Source organism: Podarcis erhardii (genome assembly GCF_964252035.2).
Source record: "Podarcis erhardii genome assembly, chromosome: 7".
Lineage (NCBI taxonomy): Eukaryota > Metazoa > Chordata > Lepidosauria > Squamata > Lacertidae > Podarcis > Podarcis erhardii.
The window spans coordinates 36,174,972-36,189,155 of record NC_138511.1 but is presented as its reverse complement, the minus strand read 5'-3'; the positions used below and the strand labels follow the sequence as shown (position 1 = coordinate 36,189,155).

The window sequence follows — 14,184 nt, the reverse complement described above, 5'->3', positions numbered from 1 at the left end:
ACTAAAATCCAAAAGATATTTCAGGACGTGTTTCAAAATCCCTCCAAATCTGAAGGTCCCCACAACTCCAATCTCCTCCTGACCCAGGTCCAGGTCCCAAAGGTCAGTAAGTCCCTGCATGAGGTGATCTGTCCAACTTTCCTTCTCCAGTCCAAGCAAGGCTCCAATCCTCAAAATCTGACTTTCTCTAAATTCAATCGTAGAAGGCAACAACTTATACTCATCAAATTGCCTCTGCAAGGCTGGGGCTCTCTCCCTCTCCACTTGTATTACTTTAGGTTCAACAACAACAACTTTCTCCCTCGCCTTCTCCACAGTTTGCCATGTCAAAGTAGGTTCCTGTATCGATTCCTGAATAATTTCTGTATAGATGTTCACTTTTTGTCCCAAATTAGTCACTTTTTGTCCCAAGTTACCAATTTCAATAGTCATCACATCCGTCTTCTTGTGGAGCTGTTCCAATGAATCACTTATCTTACATAGTGCAATCACTAAGGCTTCTTCTGTCGACATTCTTAACCGATCCAAGGTCAATCCCTGGTTCTCACGTTTTTTATCTTGCAGCTGGAGAATCCCCCAGCTCAACTCTTGTAACAGTTTCAAAGGCTCCCTCTAGAGGGAAACAATTTCTATTTGTATCAGTCCTTTTAAGCACAGTTCAAGCAATAAAATTATTTCAATTTTCAGTTACTTTTACTCCTTTTTAAACGCAGAAGGAGACAATGGAAGCAATGTATTTCTCTTATTTAACTAGCTGTCAACAAACATTTTATTCACAGTCAATGAACTTTCCCAAAACGTCAGTCTTACTAGCAGCCCGTTTCCAGGTTCAGAGCGGTGGTAATTTAACTTTCTTCACTCTCTCCTGCAGGCTTACGCGATCGAAAATTTCCTCCCTCTTCTCCTGATTCCAAGGGGGGGTTTAATGATTTTAGCCGATGGAAGTTTAATCCTTTACAGAGGACTTTCCAAGACTTTAGCTTACAAGGTCTTTGCTTCAATCTATTTACAAAAGGGGAAGGCGGACTTCCTGTTTGAAACCTCCCCGTTTCGGTGCCAAATTAAGACGTTTAAAAATCCAATTTTCCGTTCTACTCACGGGTAGTTGTTTAAGATCAAATTGTCCACAGGAAAAAGTCAGCGCTCTCCGACAACAGCAATGCAGCTTCACTCCGTGAAAGAAGCAGTCCATTCAAAGCACTGCGCCACTCACCCCACATCGCTCCGGATCCCCAAAACCGGGTCTCCCCGTGAGTAGGGGAGGCGCAAAAGGTGCCAGCCGAATCCCACGTTCACAGGCTTCTCCCACCTGTGATTTTTAATGGGTCTCCGCCTTCGCTGTGGCGGCCAGACCCTGATTTCCATGGGGCTAATTCCTCCCGATCAGAGGAATTCCGCCATTGCCGGAGGCACCAACCCGGAAGTCTCAATCCACTTTCAGTAATTATGGCTCCCCCCCCCCAAAAAAAATAGTTATGGGAACTTATGGGTTTTCTTAAATTTCATTAGGAGGCCCCTATTCCCCTCATGGAGCTATGTTACTCGGAGTGGTTAAATGGTCAACCCCTCTTCATAGGGAACTCTGAAAATTGTAGCTCTGGGAGACCCTACCCTGCTAGAACTTCAGCCTGTAGCATTTGGGTCTCTGTGCTGATGCTCCTCGTGGTGAGCTACCTGAAATCCTATTGGGGAGAACCCATTGTTCCTGAATCCTCCTCTGATCTGGCTTGGCTGTAACTCCTGGTCACACCTGGAACTTTTCTGAATTTTCAGGAGAATTCTGGCCTTGCTGATAAGATTCTCTAGTCTTGCTCCAGGCAACTCTATCAAGAATCATAGAATCGTGGGGTTGGAAGAGGCTCCAGGGGTCATCTAGTCCATCCTCCTGCAATGGAGGGACATCCCCTTCCTTCCTACCTATGGTATTACCTGACCTGGAAGCATTAATGCACAGGCAAGGTTTGGAGGAGGAAACTATAAGGAAACTATAAGTAACCCTCTAGAGATCTACTCCAGCGCTTCCACCAACTCTGTTTCCAATCCTGCTAGAACTCTCATATCAGTTCCCAAAATCCTTGGCTGCCTACAGCCCAGAAACAGAATTGCCAAAGACCTTAGCTCTTAACACCCCCAGAATTATTACCATTGTTCACATCTTGTTTACAACATGTTCTTACAAGCGCTCTCTCTCCTGCTCTCTCCTGCTCTCTAACCCTCAAGGAAGTTCAAGCATCATTTTGGCTTCTTTGCCAACATCCAAATTAGCCATGTGCCATGTCAAGTCTGAACTATCTGGAAAATGCACACAGATAAACACAGATCATCTCATCTCAACCCAACCAGCCTTGCCAGATGGCTCCCCGAACTAAAGTTTAGTAAACTTTGCAACATCTGAATTTATGCTTCCCCTCATATGTCAATTTAACCTCCAGCACAAAGCTTTTGAAATAGTGCAAGGATGCCTAACATTTTCCATATGGCAATGGCACAGTGGCTTTTAATTGTACCAAATGGTATCACTCTAGGATAATTACCTTGGAATCAAGCTTTCTGCTAGATTATTGGCCAATTCACTAATCTCATCACCACGGCACTCCTAATACTTTCGGAGACTCTTTGATGGTGAGCATCCACACGACATCCTTCCCAAACCAGAGATATCAACATAGCCTGTGCGCTTTCTCTAATTAAATTATCTCTTTACGGCAGCCAAATTTCATTAGGCTGTTAGTCTCCCTGTCCTTTGATCATGCAAAAGTTTGGGGAAATTTGCAACCACACTTGGGTGTATATGTAACAAGGAGACATGATTCACTCTGTATAAATAGCAAAGAAAAACCTGACACAATGGCCTGTTCCACCGGTATTTCTCCATGTCTACTTTATTTTATTTAGAACATACAGACTAGAGTGGAGCCAAAGTTCTCGAGACAGTTTTTTATTTTGAAAAAAAAGAGAGGGTTGTTTTCCACCCTGGGTGGGATTACCATGTTGAGCAATGGCAGCAGCTTTGTTGTCTTCTTTCTTTAACTAATTGCTCCACCATGTTGTTTTAAAATGCATAGTTGCATAGGGTGAGGAGGGGAGAGAGATGGCAGCCCCTACTGAACAGGGTTGCAAAACTTTCCCAACTATCCTTCTAGATTATCTTGACATTGCATCTTTCAAACAGGGACCCTGCAGATGGGTATCAAGAGGCTGCCAATTGCAGCTACATCACCGCTTCAAAGATCGCACCCCCCAAAAAGAAACACTGATGCTGCAACCAACAATTATTATAGTTAAGCACTCTCACCCCGATCTCTCCCACCCTGCCCCCTGAAAGCCAAAAATACTGTCCCAATTTGGTGGCTTGTGAGGAGAGGGGGGCATAAAAGAAGGACAGCATTTTTGGCTCAGTGCTAAATACAGATACAGGACTGTGCAGTACATTATTTTAAGTGCACAACACTTGCAGCAAGCAGAAATGTGCCTCACTATACTGTGAAATACACCAAGGCTCTTTTATTTACTGAGGAGTGACTACCTTGCTTTATCCCAGTGGTTTTCAAAGTTTCTGACTTCAGGGACTCCTTTCCACATTAACTAAACAGCCAAGGCAACCACTGGCATTCACCACTAAACGACTGCATGTTGCAAAGGATTCTGGAGACATATCCTAGAGCACACTCTCTGCTCTCCTGGGTCTACAGGACTAGTTAGTTTAATTACTTGTATTCCACTTTGCTATTAAAATAATACACATCCATTAAAAACAAAAACAAAAAGTCAGGGTGTGGTAAGCTTCCATAAAAACAGCCAAGTTAAAACTAGCTTTGATTTAAAAAACAAAAAAGTGCCAACAGTCAAAACAGAAAGACAGGTAATGAGGTGGAACTCCACTGGAAAGGAGTTCCACATTTGCAGCCCCACCAATGAAAACATTCTACACCTTGCTTGCCGGGTTTCAATGTCTGGACAGAACAGACAGCACTGGCCTCCAAGGCAGACCTCAGACAGGAACTTATGGGAGCAGCAGTTTCTGAGAAGACCTGGATCCTAAACCAAATAGGTCAGGAGTCAGGGACCTCTGGCCCACAGGTGAAATGAAGTCCTCTCCCCAGAGCCCCCTGGGAAGGAGGAGTGATGGTTAAAGCACTCTGAGAATTATAGCTCTGTGTGTGGAATAGGAGAATGTATATAGTGAAGTTGGGGCCAGCAGCAATGTGCTTTGCCTACGATTTTATAAAGGATGCATGCTGATGAACCGTTGTCCTTTGGACACTTTAGCTGGTGCTTCTATCTTCTGCTTGTTGGGGTGGGGATCCCATTCACATGTACAAAATGTAAGAGTGGAGCAAGTGCTTAGAGAGAAACTTGGCCAACTGGGAAACATGACTCAATCATGACTCTTGGTGGGTGGGGATCTTATCAGATGAAGCATGAGGTGATGCTGGTAACCCAGAATGGCCCACTTGCAGCAGATAAACTTGTAGGATGCTCAGGGTTTGCCAAAGGTTTTGGGGGTGGAGGGGCATGCTGCTATTATTAAATAATCAGAAGCCAGATTTTTTTTGCCAATCTCCTGCAAATCACCCGAGATATACCAGTAGATCCTGGTCTACCTTCTGTCTCTTTGATAAAACAAAAGAGAAATAGTGGACTACTGATTTCTCTTGGACCACTTAGTGTTCATTAGTGGATACAATTCTTGCCAAAAAGATGCTGACCTAGGTGGGCCTTGGCCTGATCCATCAAGGCATCTCTTAACTTCAGCAAGATTATATCTACAGGATTAGTTAATGACAAAGCAACCATGTTATTTGCAAAGCAAAGATACATATTCAGCATCTCTTAACATTTTAAAGGCATCTGTGCACAGCAGCTTTCTATGCTGATCTCTTCAGCAGTTTGACTACTGGGTCCATCTCCTCCAGCACCTTCCCATTGACCAGCAGGGGCTCGATTTCTCCAGGGTTTCAGGCAGGGGTCTTTTCCCAGCCCCATCTGGAGATGCCAGGGATGGAACCTAGACTCTGTATTGGAAGCAACAGAGCTATAACCCTTTGTAGCCAGGATGAGGATGTTTTCCTATGATATACTTGGCAAACTGAAAAAGGACATGAGTGCACAGGAGCATAGGAAGCTGCCTGAGATCAAGTTGGTCCATTGGTCCATCTACGGTCTACACTAATGAGCAGCAGTCCTTCAGGGTTTCTGGTGGGGTCTCTCCAAGCTTTATCTGGAGATGCTGGGGACCAAACCTGAGACTTTCTGTATGCAAAGCAGATTGCTCTAGCACTGAGCTACGGCCCTTCCCTTGGAACCACCTGGAGAACATGCCACGCAAGTCTCACAATAGCCCAGCATGAACAAGGGTAACTACTGTGGTCCCCCTCCTGATGCTTTGGGACCACAAAGTCCAACCAACCATCTCCAACCTAGCCAATGGTTTTCCAACAGGCAACATCTCTATCAGAGTTGCAGGCAGAGGTATTTCACATCAACTTCTATCTAAACTTTTTTCACAAAAACTAGAGATGCCGGTGACTGGATTGCCTGCCGAGCCATGTGCTTTGGGCACTGTGCTACAGTTTCTTTCTGGGGAATCTAGGTGGAAAGGCTTCCCTGAAGGTTAAAAAAAAAAGTCTGAAAACCACTCCTAAACAGGAAGCATTTCCAACTTTGCTCTGCTTGGACCTGTTCCCCAAATGTGGGAATGCAAATTGGGGTGGAATGTTAAGGGAAAGCAGTGTTGCAAAAGCCATGACACTGTTCCAGCAAAACTCTGCAATTCCTACAGAAAGTTTCTGCAGCATTAGAGGAACTGAAGAACACACTATTCCACTCCCCCCCCCCCCACATACCCCACTTCCCAAGGCAGCATCTGACACAAGATACATGCCTACGGTGGAATGGTAGAGGAAATGTTTGCAATCTGTTATTGGCTTCCACAATGGCCTAGGCCACATGTAATGCTAAGCCATGGTTAATACAAACATAGGCTTATAAAACCAACAATAAACCATGGTTTTGTTCACAGTTCATAAACTGTGACTAAAATACCGAGGAAGGTTCAGAAAATCAAATTAAACAATGATTTACGTTACGCTTGAACCTGCCCTATATGTGCACGAGGACTTAAGTACTGTATACGGCAGAGGATTGTATATGGCGGATGTCAGGGAACTACCATCAGGGCCGGAGGGGTCCCAGAGAGCGTCCCGGGATGGGGAGAGGCAGCCCATCTTCTGGGGAAGAGAATCAGCATAGCACCAATGGAGAAGGGGGGCAGATGGGGGAATCGGCGAGGCGGTCCCATGACTCCTTGCCAGGGACCAGCGGGGAGAGTAAGGGTCCTCCGCTGCCCACACCCTCCCTGCGCAGAAGGCTTCCGCGCAGGGAGAGTAGGAGGAGACTAGGCGTCAAAGAGCATCTTTGCTGGAAGAAGTTCAAGAAACGCCCACTGACGGATTCTGCCAGTGATTGAGACAGCCACGGGCGAGTGGCTGTCCGGACAGAAAAGGTTCACTCAGGCAACCCAGCCAGGTGTTGCACCGGTTTACGCACGAACAACCCCTAGAACCATTACAGCGGAGGACTGTATATGGCTGAGGACTGCAAAGGCCACCCAAAGATAAGACACACACCATTTTCCATACAGCAGCCAAATTAAAATGGGGGAGGGGGAACGCACTTCCCCAAAAGACACCAATAGGACAGCAACACACAAGAAAGAAACCTAGGAACATTTGTTATGGCTTAGAAGAAAAAAGAAAATTGAATTAAGCAAATGTATTATTTAAAAGTTCTCCCTGGCACTGAGCCCAACACTCAGGGTAGGGGGAAGAAAGCATTTACAAATAATGTAGCTTTGCAAAAGAAGAAGAAGTAGAAGTAAAAATAAACAGCTGAAGAAAAGATAATCCATGCACAATGGCAGGAACTTCTCCTCAGTTTGCTTTAGATGCAGACTCGTTTGTAAAAATAGCAGACAAATATTGTTCTAAAAGTCTCTGTGAACTTCAGCCCTAGAAAATGATTACACAAAGGAAATCAGAATGGGGGGGGGGGAGTAACTGACAGACACAAATGGTTGGTCATGGGTACCACCGTATATAGGTACCAAAACATAAGCTCTCCAATTTACTAAAAATTTTACCAAACACAGCAAATACACTCCTCACACGCAAAAGAGGTTATCAGTATGTTGTGTTCCAGAGCCAAAGATTGCTACAATTAAGTTTGTCTAATAACTTTCTTAGAACATAATTTGTTAATAACATTCTTAGAACCTTCTTAGAACCTGGTGTGCAGAGCAAGGTGTTCAGAATTAGACGCCACACTCCAGACGTTAAGGACACCAAGCTTAGGGGAGGTGTGACATCAATGTTAGTGAAGTACATTAGAAGAGCACCGGCTTTGCATGCAGAATGTCCCAAGTTTAATCCCTGGCATCTCCAGGTAGAGCTGAGAGTGTCCCATCTGAAACCCTGGAGAGTTGCTGCCACTCAAGGAAGACAACACTGAACTAGATACACCGGTGCCCTGATCCTGTATAAGGCAGCATCCTGTGTTCTGCAGGTATGCAGAGGCAATGACATTTATTCCATCAAGGGTGACACTCCTTTAGGGCTGATCTGTTGGGAGTCACGTGCCAGTGTTGGGTAAATTTGGAGTCAAAAGTGGTTAGGGCCTGATCCAACAGCAGTTGGACTACCTACTTCTCCCTCTTTCCCCCTTAGGGTCACAGGTTGCCCACACCTGGTGTAGAAGATCCCTAGCTCAACTCTTGCATCTCCAGTCAAAAGATAACTCAGGTGGTGAGGAGCAGGGGGAGACTGGATGTAGTCCTGGGTAGCCATATCTAAACACAATAATGTGGTCACTCAGTATCATTTATTATTATTTAGACAATTATAAGGGGGGGGGGAGGATCAAAACTTATTTCAACCAGGAAATATTTGAACCTCTATACCTATATCCATTCTTAAGGAAATCAGGCCTGAGTGCTCACTGGAAGGACAGATCCTGAAGCTGAGGCTCCAATACTTTGGCCACCTCATGAGAAGAGAAGACTCCCTGGAAAAGACCCTGATGTTGGGAAAGATTGAGGGCACAAGAAGAAGGGGACGACAGAGGACGAGATGGTTGGACAGTGTTCTCGAAGCTACCAGCATGAGTTTGACCAAACTGCGGGAGGCAGTAGAAGACAGGAGTGCCTGGCGTGCTCTGGTCCATGGGGTCACGAAGAGTTGGACATGACTAAACGACTAAACAACAACCTACAGAAGAAATTACAATGTTGTCATGAGAAGAACAGAACTTTGAAAGAATGTAAGAGGAGCCTGCTGGATCAGGCCAATGGACTGCCTAGTTGAGCATTCTGTTCTCACAGTGGCCAACCAGATACCCCAATGGGAAGCCTACAAGCTGGATGTGAGAGCAACAGCACTTCTCTCCTGCTGTTTCCAGCAAGGATTGTTCAGAGACGCAATGCCTCTGACAGTGGAGGTGGAACATAGCCAGCATGGCTAGTAGGCATTGATAGCCTTGCCCTCCATGAATTTGTCTAATGCTCTTTTGAAGCCATCCAAGCATAATTTTTTAAGGAGAGTAAAGACAGGCTGGAACGTGTGTAGAGGAGGGAGACCAAGACGATCAAGGGTCTGGAAGCCAAGCTGTATGACGAATGGTTGAGGGAATTCAGTATGTTTAGCCTGGTAAAGAGGAGATATGATAGCCATCTTCAAACATCTAAAGGTCTGTCACATGGAGGATGAAGCAAGCTTATTTTCTATTATTCAAAGTGAGTGACCATCACTGCCTCCTTTGGGAGCGAGTTCCCTCATTTAACAGGTGCCAAACCTCCCTTCCCCAAACCAGGTGATGAAAGTACAATCCTTACTCCATTTATGGAGTCCTTCCACATGAACTCAGCCTTATTCTTTGCATGTTGTTTTAAAGCAAAAGACATTAAAATTACAACACAATGTGGTGTCTGTGCCTCTGGATGACAAGTTGCTCCACTGCCAACAGCAGAAGCATCCTTGTTCTGGAGCCAAAGCTCTGCATAACTTTAACTGATGCCGTTCTTGCTTTCTCTACTATTTAATAAATCATCCCTTTCTTCTAATCTGGAGCAAAACTGCATGCAGATGCTTTAAAATGTCACCAAAGAACCACCAAGCCTCTCAATTCCATCATTTGCGTCAAATCTTCCACTCCAATAGAAGGTTATTCTTATGAAATTCCTGGGAAGCTAAGTGTCTAATTACTTAGACACCCTTAAGCATTTCCCTCCCTTTAACACTTCCCTGTCCCTATTAAATAAAACTCAAGGGGATAATATTTCTCCAAAGGCAATATGTTTTTGGCATCTTTTTTCATTCCATCTGCTTGAACTGTCTACCAAAAAAGCAATGAACAAAGTTCCATTTCCAGAAACTTTGAATGCAGACCAAAACCTACAACCAAGATCTTTGAGACACTTTGGAACTTTAGTGCAAACGCATACAGGAACTTGCTCAATTCAGCTGGAGCATTAGGAAGTAAACATAGATCTTAGTTACTTATTACAATTACTCAGTTAAATGGGTGAAATTAAGGTAGTGAATTATGAGGGCATGGACACTGGATTCCACATCCCACCACAGAAATGGCTTTTTACACCTGGGATTTTCTGAAACTAAGCATGTGCTCTAACACAAATACATGCACGGATCCCAAGGGCATCAAAAGGAGAGTTTAGAAAATAATATCCCTTCCCTTCTTATTTCATTAAACCACAAAATGGGTTGGATTCAGAACAAGAGCTAGTCTGGTGATGAACCCTATTCACACTTAGGTAGAGCAGATTCCACTGCACTCAATGGGACTTTCTTCCAAGTTGAGATGAACAGTATTGCACTGGGAGCAGACTGTAGGCTGCAAAAGCTTTGTCCATAATAAAAACATGTTAGCCTTTAAAGTGCCACCCAACTCTTTGTTGCTTTGCAATAGAGGAACCCAACCCATACGCTTTGGAAGAGTACAGCTGAGCACATTCATCTTGTGAGCTAGCAAAAATGTATGGAGATTGGAAAGCACATTTGACTTTGAAATAAATATTTAAGTATTTCAAATTAACATCAGGATCCACATATGCCATTAGTCTATGGTTTGCCCTGGTGTTTAAAATACAACTGCTCTCCAACCAATATACTTTGGATTTCCTTTCCATAAAGATGGTTAGTAGAGTTAGTAGAGTATATTAATTACACATACCTGAATTATTGTATTTTTAATGTTTTTTTGGAAGCCGCCCAGAGTGGCTGAGGAAACCCAGCCAGATGGGTGGGATATAAATAAATAAATAAATAAATAAATAAATAAATAGTATGACTCAAATAGCTGGAGGTAGGGGGAATACATGCATACAACCTAAAAATGAGTTATTTGGCTAAGAATCAGACTCCCATGCTGGCTCAATTTTAAGTGACGGCTTTCCAAAATATACAGTAACTCCTAAAGCTATCAGAGCAGGAACATTCAATATAGAGCAGTTTCCCCCACCTCCAATTTATGCGAGCAATAATACTCACGCACTACTAAAAGACTGGACAGCAACTTTCCTTTCACCTAATAAGAGTCCTGATCAGGGGCTGCATATTTTGCTCAGAAGAAAGTAGCAATTACATTAAACTTGGTCACATACACTTTGAAAATAGCCTCTCACCAGGTTACCTATGGCGAGTAAACACCACCTCCAGATATCATGGCACATAAAGTTTGCAAAAGATGGCTCTTTTTAATGCCAGCCACAACTGATGAATACAGGTTCACTAAAATGAATGTGGACTACAAACTTATCTGGACGTGTTTACAAGGCTGCTTTCACAAATGGTGGTTCAATTAAACACTCATCCCACCCACACCCACCACAAAGGAACCTTGCTTCAACCAGAAACACAAGGTAAAATAATCTCATCCAATCAGCAGGGTGCAAACAAAGTGCTATCTTTTCTAATGACTCAGCAGTGTGCAAATGGCAACAGCTCCAGAGTGCAAACCAAACAAAGTATAAGGACAGACATTAAAGTGTAAGAAATAAATCATCATATAGACTGTCACTGAGTCATTATCTGTTCGGGACCAGGACCAATATCTGTTATTAAAGACTTTTTACAGTGTTGCCCTGATCATTCCAGCAACATAAAACAAACAAACAAATGAAACCCTTCTCTTATTTTTTATTATCAGAGTACAATCTTAAGACAGAACTAAGTTTTGACCCAATGGGAGGAAAGCACCATTAGACCTGGGAAGCTTCAATCCACAGGTTTACCTTAGAGACCAATAAACACACAAACATGCACACACACAACTTTCTAAGACCTCCCCCTGCTAACTATGAAAGGCTCTTCCCCAGGTCTGTTTTGAAAGAGAAGAAAAAGCAAAATCCAGATGTTCAGGAAAAGCTTTTTTAAATAACAAAACAAAAACTCTTAAAGTACATTTTCAACCAGCAAGTACCAATCTGGCTGAGCAAGGAAGCAGGCTTACTTATGAGTAAGCCCGACTGCGTTCAATGGGGTTCCTGCCCATTTAAGTGTGCAAAGGACTGCAGTCTGAAGCAACACAATCCCCTCATATCTAAGAGCACTATCAAGGCAAAGCAGCGTGCAAAGCATATAAACAGCATTTTTTTAAAAAGGGAAAGATAGATTGCAGATGTTTAAGCAATCAAAAGAACAAATTGGGACACTCAGCAAAGCCTTATGAGAAAGTATCCCATCCAGCTAAGAACTCTAGCGGGGTTGCGGGCACTGAAAAAGTTGGCTTTGGGAAGCAAAATGACAAAATGCCAGACAACAAATGAAACCACCTCTCTATTCCTATCTCTCTCACACACCAGGACTCTCCTCATTTGTTTTGGTTTCTGAGGACTTCTACAATGGACACTGGAGAGAGAGAGAGAAATTGTCCTTCTGCCCATCCCATTCCTGAAGAGCCATGTTCTTTTCCACACAGGGAAGCAAGGCAGCCGCCTTTCCAGAGCCTGCTTCTGCCCTGCAAACTTGCAACTCCTTCAAAGGGTGGGCGCACCGAATCAACTCAGAAGGCTACTCCCAAAGGCGCAATAACTGAAAGTGGAGTGGGGGCGGAGGGGAAAGATAAGTTTTCATCCCAAAGAGCTCCAACTCAAAGAGAGCCTAGTCTGGAAGAGGTTCAAGCTAGTTTCTGCCTTGATGGTAAGGAGGGGAGCAAGCTGGGTGGAAGGAGGAATCGGGAACTCACCCTGGAACCAGACAGCCTGCAAAGAGCCCGGTGCTGGCAGCCTTGCTGAAGTCCTAGGCTGCTGCCTCCGCTGCTGCTTCCACTACCAGAGTATTTCTGCTTCACCATCCAGTCCTCCAGCCCTTTCCGAGCCAGCGAGGCGTTCACAGCAAAACTATCACCTGGGGAAGGAAAAGGAAAGCCTCAAGTCAGGCACAGTTGCCACCCTGAAAGGGATCCATTCAAGCCCTCCATCACCACCCCACATACTTCTTTACTTGCCCCCAAACTACCTGCCCCAACCACAACAAAACAAGAGAGAAGGGGAAGGGGAACAGGGAGCAAAAGACTCCGAGAACAGAACCTCTCCTGAGAGCAGAGAACTTCTCTGAGCATCCACCCCAAAATCACCAAAGCACAAACTTTTTCTCCCTTTCCTTTCTTTTTTTTCACAGGGGCAAAAAGTTGGGGGGGGGGGAGAGAGAAAGCAAAAAAGGTTGGAAGTTCTTATGAATAGGAATAATAATAATTATAAAAACAACATACCTTCTGGGCTTTCTCGAGGTTTACAAACAGCAGCTAGGAAAATCCAGGGTTGGGGGGAGAGAGAGAAAATAAAAACGAGAAGATGGTTAGAGCAGAGTCTTGCATATACACAGATATCTAGTGAATTCTAACCAAGACCTAGGCTCCTTTCCCTCCCCGCGCCCTGTAAACCGGGCAAAAGAACTTACCATGTTTTGAGTGAAGTTTCCCCATCTCTCGGCATGGATCTGCAAACCCGAGGGCATCGGGAGTGGGCTTCAGGGCTGAGCTGGGGGCATCACTGCCTGCTTGTTGGCTCTCTTCAACAACAACAACAATCTCTCAATTCCAAGAGGGTCCCTTTCCCTTCTTCTTTTTAGAAATCCATGTGCTCCGACCGTCCCCTTTCCTTGATTAAAGCAACGACGGCAACGATGGAAAAGAGATATGGGCGGGGGGGGGGAATGCACAGAGGAGCAGATCTATAGATAGATAGATGCACACTTGCAGCAGCAGCAGCAGCAGCAAAAGCAGCTCTGAACTCAGCGCCCTGGCTGCGTCTCTCTCCTCTCCTCTCCTCTCCTCTCCCTCTCGACTCAAGTCTCGCTTGTAACAGAGGCGGTTACAAAAGACCTTACTTCACCCACCGGGGAACATGATTGACACCTCATTGAGATTAGACCACTTGCAGGCAGCCTCTGGATTCCGATTGGAGCGGGGCGGCACATGAAAGGGAAGAAGGATCCTTTTGGAGTCTCCAAAAAAATAAAAGGAGCGGCGGCGGCGGCGGCGGCTCCTTTGGTGTGTTTCATTTCCAGCCAGGCGCAGGCAGCAGAGCTCAGAGCCATAGAGGGAGGCCCCATGCCAGAGATGTCTCTCTCTTTTTCTCTCTCTCCCTCCTCACTACTTTCTTTCTCTCTCTGTGCGTTTTTTGTGCGTTTGACTAAGTCCCCCACCCCGCTTCCCCATGATCCATCAGCCCCCTGCAACTTTTTTGGGGAGGCCACTCAAGGAGCAGTTCTGGGCGTGCCTACTCGGAAGTAAGTTCAACTCGATTCAAAGGGCATTGCTCTCGAGTAAGTGGATGTAGGCTTGCAGACTTTAGTCTTTTGTTCCCGCTTACTTGGGAGTAAGGCTTGGTTTCTGAGTAGACACGCACAGGGCAGGAGGGGTTGTCAAGGAAGGGTGGGTTTTATTTTATTTTTAAAGCTATTATTACTATTATTCCACCTTCCCTGAACCCCCCAAATGCTGCTTACAATATATTTCAAGAAACGCAAAACGCAAAATGCACCCAAATGCAGCTGAGGAAATGCGGAAACACGTGCACAATTATAGCTATTTAAATAAATAACTCATTTTGAGGAACTGTTACATAATAATACATTGGTCTATGTTTTTACATTATTCTTCATAATAGTG

At 44.6% G+C, this 14,184-nt stretch overlaps 1 protein-coding gene across 2 annotated transcripts in view; it reads right to left on the bottom strand.

Moving 5' to 3' along the window:
• The window catches only part of NKD1 (NKD inhibitor of WNT signaling pathway 1), a 132,227-nt gene extending 118,318 nt beyond the window's left edge, over positions 1–13,909 (bottom strand). The window contains exons 1-3 of one of the 2 annotated variants that reach the window (XM_081870267.1): positions 12,972–13,909; positions 12,784–12,816; positions 12,259–12,419 (exon numbers count right to left, since the gene is read on the bottom strand). In XM_081870267.1, coding sequence (XP_081726393.1) covers positions 12,259–12,419; positions 12,784–12,816; positions 12,972–12,996 — 219 coding nt within the window. In that variant the 5' untranslated portion in view covers positions 12,997–13,909. The remainder of the gene's footprint in view (positions 1–12,258; positions 12,420–12,783; positions 12,817–12,971) is intronic. The other variant, XM_081870266.1, reaches the window with a different exon arrangement.
• Positions 13,910–14,184: the final 275 nt, after the last annotated feature.